Source organism: Beta vulgaris, chromosome 3 (assembly GCF_026745355.1).
Source record: "Beta vulgaris subsp. vulgaris cultivar EL10 chromosome 3, EL10.2, whole genome shotgun sequence".
NCBI classification, from domain to species: Eukaryota; Viridiplantae; Streptophyta; class Magnoliopsida; order Caryophyllales; family Amaranthaceae; genus Beta; species Beta vulgaris.
Genome location: NC_079204.1, coordinates 1,189,957 through 1,195,225, shown reverse-complemented (window position 1 = coordinate 1,195,225; position 5,269 = coordinate 1,189,957). Strand labels below are relative to the sequence as shown.

General features: G+C 36.3%; 2 protein-coding genes across 2 annotated transcripts; both read right to left on the bottom strand.

The window, feature by feature from the left end:
* Window positions 1-2,640: 2,640 nt before the first annotated feature.
* LOC104888075 (uncharacterized) lies at window positions 2,641-3,237 on the bottom strand. The gene has a single exon (XM_010672907.1). It carries the CDS (start codon window positions 3,235-3,237, stop codon window positions 2,641-2,643), a length of 597 nt encoding a protein of 198 aa, XP_010671209.1.
* A 162-nt stretch (window positions 3,238-3,399) lies between these two features.
* LOC104888074 (uncharacterized) lies at window positions 3,400-5,011 on the bottom strand. Its single transcript, XM_010672906.3, has 3 exons — window positions 4,320-5,011; window positions 3,631-4,238; window positions 3,400-3,455 (listed from the first exon to the last, which is right to left on the bottom strand). The coding sequence occupies exons 1-3, from the start codon at window positions 5,009-5,011 to the stop codon at window positions 3,400-3,402; spliced, it is 1,356 nt and encodes a 451-aa protein (XP_010671208.3).
* Window positions 5,012-5,269: the final 258 nt, after the last annotated feature.

Here is a 5,269-nt window from a genome sequence, read left to right as displayed (position 1 = left end):
ATCACATGGTAGGATCTTAACACGATTCTACGATCCTACGACTCTACGATCCGATCCTACTATATAAAAATCAGAAAGTAATTTAACATATTATATTTCTCCTATTAGATTTTGATCGCATGTTACTTCAATCTTATTGTATTGAAAAACTATCATCATTTGCTAACTAAGAAAATCATTATTAATATGTGTAAATTTTTAACATGAGGTTCTCAACATATTTTAGTATATTTTCTCTATTTCACCGAATTGTAGGATCTTACGATCCTACGATCCGATCCCACCGATTCGATTCTACCAGCCCCTACGATCCAAAGTAGGATCCCGATTTTGATAACATTGCCTCTAACTATCATACATGACACAATTATCATCTCAACCAACTTTTAATCATGCTTTAAGTGTCTACATCATTATATTTGTACCTTTTAAATGTTGAGTTTTTCTTAATATATTTTAATTGGAATAGAAAAAATGCATATTAAGTTCGGAAAACAATACCAACCCGGAGCAACACCGGGCCCAAATAATAGTTTATTATTTAAAGCAAGTACTTGTAAGATTTGAAGATGATTTACTGTGCTTAGGGGTGTAAGTGGATTGGACTGGATTGGACTTTGCCAAATCCAAATCCAGTCCAAAGTTTTTTGGACTCGAGAAATTGAGTCCAAGTCCGATCCAAATATTTTTTGAGTCCAGTCCAATCCAGTCGGAAATTTTTTTCTTGAGTCCAAATCCAGTCTAGTCCAGTCCAATTATTATATCAATGATTCACAACGTTTTTTGATTGCTTGAGCATTTGACATCTGATTCAATTATCAATATCCACAAATTAGATTGAAATCTTAAATGAAAGTAAAATACTATGAATAAAAAGTTGAATTAGATGCTTACCTTGATAAAAGTTGAGAGGAAGCAGAGAGACTGAGAATTAATCAGAGGGAGAAATAGAGAATGCGAGAGTCGAGACAGCGAGGTAGAAAGAAAAGGAAGAGTAAGAGGAAGTGAGATAGAATTAGTCGACTACTAGCCTACTACTGCAGTACCACTAGTATAATTTACTTATTTAACAAATGGAGCTAAGTGCAATAGTCTGGCGCCAAGTAAAATTGTCTGGCACCTGTTGAAATATTTAGAGAGGGAAGGTTGAAAACTCCAAAATTTTAAAAATAGTATCAATTTTTTTTTAATATATACATTATATATGTATTAAATATATATTATATATATAAATATTTTTGAACTGGACTTATTGGACTCCAAAGGGATGAGTTCAAATCCAGTCCAAAAATATTTGGACTCGAAAATTTAAGTCCGAGTCCAGTCCAAAAAATTTTCAGTCCAGTCCAGTTCGACAAGTTTGGACTGGACTGGATTAGACTCTGGACTTTTCGTAGTCCGCTTACACCCCTAACTGTGTTTAACGGTTGCTTCATTTTTTTAAAATTATTTTTTCCTTTAATATGAGGAAGGACGTATGCAATGTGCTTGTTGATAAGTCAAACTTAGAGGGCCCTTACGATCAAAGGAGGCAGAAATGGACAAGTCAACAATTTGAACAAACAGAACACTTTAAGTGACTGTGAAATGCTCCTTACCAATTTGGCATGCATAATTTATTGGTAGTTCGTAATTGCTGTACTTTCCATGTCGTCTTATAAAGTAACCTTTGAATTTTTAGAATCTATCACCTTTCTATATATTGACATATTGTTCATACATATCTTTCTAATCTCTTTATATGGACAAATTAACACGAATTTAGCTGCTTAATAAATGAGTGAGGTTAATATTAAGATTTTTCAACCCGGAATGACGTCCCCATACACGTGTAAGTCATTATTCGTGCAACTTAAAGATAATAGTTAAAATAATTTTTTTAACGGGATAATATACTTTAGAGTTAGGATTAACTATACTTCATCGATTTTCTTTTAATTTAATATGTTTCTTTTTAATTTACACAATGTTTGATGTTCATACTCCCTCCCATTTGTTGTTAGGTTGACTTCTCTCATTCAAGTGGAGAGTTCAAATCGTTGGTGGGATAAAAGATTTAGGGCTAATTCAAAATTATTTTTTCTCCTTCGATGTTATACTGAAAGTGGTTGTAGTTGGGAAAGATACATGGACATCGAACAAAAATCATGTTGTGGAAAGATGCATGGACATCGAACAAAAATCATGTTGTGGTTTCGTACTCGTGGAAGAGATGCATCAATTAGTGAAGTAGGAGTTATAAAAAAATATTATTGATGTTTTAGATCTGATATATTGTTCTTTTTTTTTTTATAATTGAGCTTGTCATTTTATTAATCAAGTATATAAAAGAAGGAAGGAGAATGAGAATCTCTAAAAACTCAAGCAAGGTATTCCATTGCAAGAATGGAAACTTTCATAGTGCTTAGCACACCCTACATTGAGGAGAAACTTATTCACCTTCCATAATACAGCTCGCTACTTGACTAAACTTGATAGAAAACTAAACCACGCATGGATATTGTGCTTGCTTATAGGTCCAAGCAACAATTACAGGTCCAAGCAACAATTACAGAGGCCTATTCACTTTACATTGCTGAATGATAAAACTCATACAACTCATACAACATCTTGAATCACAAGTTAGGAGGTGTGAATAGGCTAGAACCATGCAATGAATTCTTCACGCCTGCTTAGTCCTTGTTTTGCAAGCTCATCAGCAACAAAGTTTGTCTCCCTTCCCTTATGAATGATTGAAATGTTCAAGAAAGATTTCTTTATATTCCTTATGAAGTTTAAATGGTGACACATGTTCCACGGCCCATCACCCTTATTGTTGCACCATGCTACAGCATTCATAGAATCAGATTCTATGATCATGGCTTGGCTACATGAACCATCGTTAGCTACGGAAATTTTTAAAGCATGATGAATAGCTAAAATTTCAGCACAGTTTATCTCCATGAAAGGGATTGGGGAAGAGAACACACACAAAAACTGCCCCTCACAATTGCGCAGCACACCACCTATGGCCGATGAAGAAGAAGCAATGTTGACCGAGGCGTCAACATTCCATTTAAGAGCTCCATTCTGAGGAGGAATCCATTCCTTTGATGTCACAATAGACTTTGGAATGATTGATGGAGATGAAAAACCATTCCATAGAAGGCATGCTGGATTCCTTTGAATATCCGATGGCGAGTAGGGAAAATCTTCACTCCACCCTTTTATCCACCATCCTAATCTCAACAAGATCATATCTTGAATTTGTTTTGGTGTGCAAGCTGATTTTTCAAAAATGCGTGAATTTCGCTCTTTCCATAATGACCACACAATTATGAAAAAGGTTGCATGCCATACTTTCTTGAAGAAGCTGCCTTTTTTTTGGTATCGACCACTGCTCAAATGCACTTCTTAATCTCATGGGAAATACCCATTTGACACCCCAAAGGTTAATCCACCAACACCATATTTGTCTAGCAAATTCACAATGTAACAATAAATGATTGCAAGATTCGGGCAGTTTGTTGCATAACAAACACAAGTCATTTCCTTCCTCAATGATTCGAAGTTGAGTTAGCTTTGTGCGTGTATTAATTCTCTCTAAGAGAGCAGTCCACACGAATATTTCAATTCGGTGTGGAACCAAACCTTTCCATACTCTTGGAATTGCATCATGGTGAGGTGCAACACATAGTTCATCCAATTCAAAAGAGAAGGATTTGGTGGTGAACTTACCAGAGCTATTGAACTCCCAGATCAGCTTGTCTTGGCCTTCTATAGCAAGGCATACATTCTCAAGCAACTTGCACAGATTTTCTTTTTCTATTAAGTCTTGAGGCCTTAGAACTCGCTTCCAAGAAAAAAGCCATTCCCAGTTCAAACCATTCCAAAACCCAAAGGACTTCACACATGCATTCGGCTCGACAGAGATGGAAAACAATCTCGGAAATAGAATTTTGAGAGGAGACTTATCTGCACATGAATCATGCCAAAAAAGGCAGTTGGCACCATCACTCACAATTTTCCGGGTGCCATTGATAGCTATCTCTTTTGCATTCGGATGATTAACAATAGCAGCACGAATCTTCTTCCAAGGGCCACCTCTAGCCGGAATTTTTAAGTCTTGAATAGTGAAAGAATCTGAGTATTTATATTTGGCCTTAATCACTTTGCACCAAAGCTGCGCTGGATCATCAAAGTAACGCCACAGCCATTTGTATAACATGGCTAAGTTTTTGTGCAAAGGATTGCCCAGCCTGAGCCCACCAAGTCTCTTCGGCAGTTAAATTTTGTCCCATGATACAAGAGAAAGTTTATTTTTTTCAGAATTTCCATACCATAGAAATGCTCTGGATAATTGAGTTATTTTTTGAATAACATCATTTGGAACCGGATATATGGACATGTAATACAATGGCAAGCTTGAGAGAGATGATTTTATTAGGGTTGTTCTTCCACCAATTGAAAGCAATTTCCCTTTCCAAGTAGCCAATCTTTGAGTCATTTTTGCAATAATGGGTTCCCATAGTTGAATGCTTGAAGAATTACCCCCAATAGGCAATCCGAGGTAAGTGAATGGAATGTTTCCAATTTTACAAAGAAGCGATTTTGCTGCCATATGAAGCCACTCTTTTGATGTGTTAATCCCAATAAGAGAACTCTTATGAAAATTAACTTGAAGCCCTGATGCTAGCTGGAAAATAATGAGCATTTTTTTTATGTTGATGAGTGATTCGAGTCTAGCATCACAGAAAATTAGTGTATCATCTGCGTATTGCAGGTGTGTGATGCTCACATCACTTTGGGTAATGCTTATTCCATTCCACAGGTTCATTGAAGTCGCCTTTTTTATGAGTAGATTGAGAACCTCACCCACGAGGACAAAAAGAAATGGTGATAGGGGATCACCTTGCCTTAGGCCACGCTGAAGATTGAATGTAGAACTAGGCGAACCATTCACTAAAATAGATGCCGAGGCTGTAGAGATGCAGGACATGATCCATTTACGCCATTCCATGGGAAAATTCATTTGTTTGAGGACCCATTCAAGAAAAGTCCATATGAAACACTATCATAAGCCTTGTGAAAATCCAGCTTGAAGAGAGTTGACTCAATTTTTCTTCTCTTACACGAGTCAATTAATTCACTTGCAATCAAAGCACCATCGAGAATTTTGCGACCTTCAATATACGAAGATTGGAGAGGGCCAACTAGTGAACTCATGACTTTTTGGAGCCTTTTAGCCATTACTTTTGATATGATTTTGTATATGCATCCTACCATGCTG

Excerpts from the sequence above, each read along its gene's own strand:
- LOC104888075 (XM_010672907.1), bottom strand. The coding sequence starts at position 3,237 with ATGATCTTGTTGAGATTAGGATGGTGGATAAAAGGGTGGAGTGAAGAT.
- LOC104888074 (XM_010672906.3), bottom strand. The coding sequence starts at position 5,011 with ATGAATTTTCCCATGGAATGGCGTAAATGGATCATGTCCTGCATCTCT. Across the intron at positions 4,239-4,319 it reads TTATCCAGAGCATTTCTATG|GCTGGGCAATCCTTTGCACA; the intron begins GTATGGAAATTC and ends TGGTGGGCTCAG. Across the intron at positions 3,456-3,630 it reads AATTCCAAGAGTATGGAAAG|ACAAATATGGTGTTGGTGGA; the intron begins GTTTGGTTCCAC and ends TGAATTTGCTAG.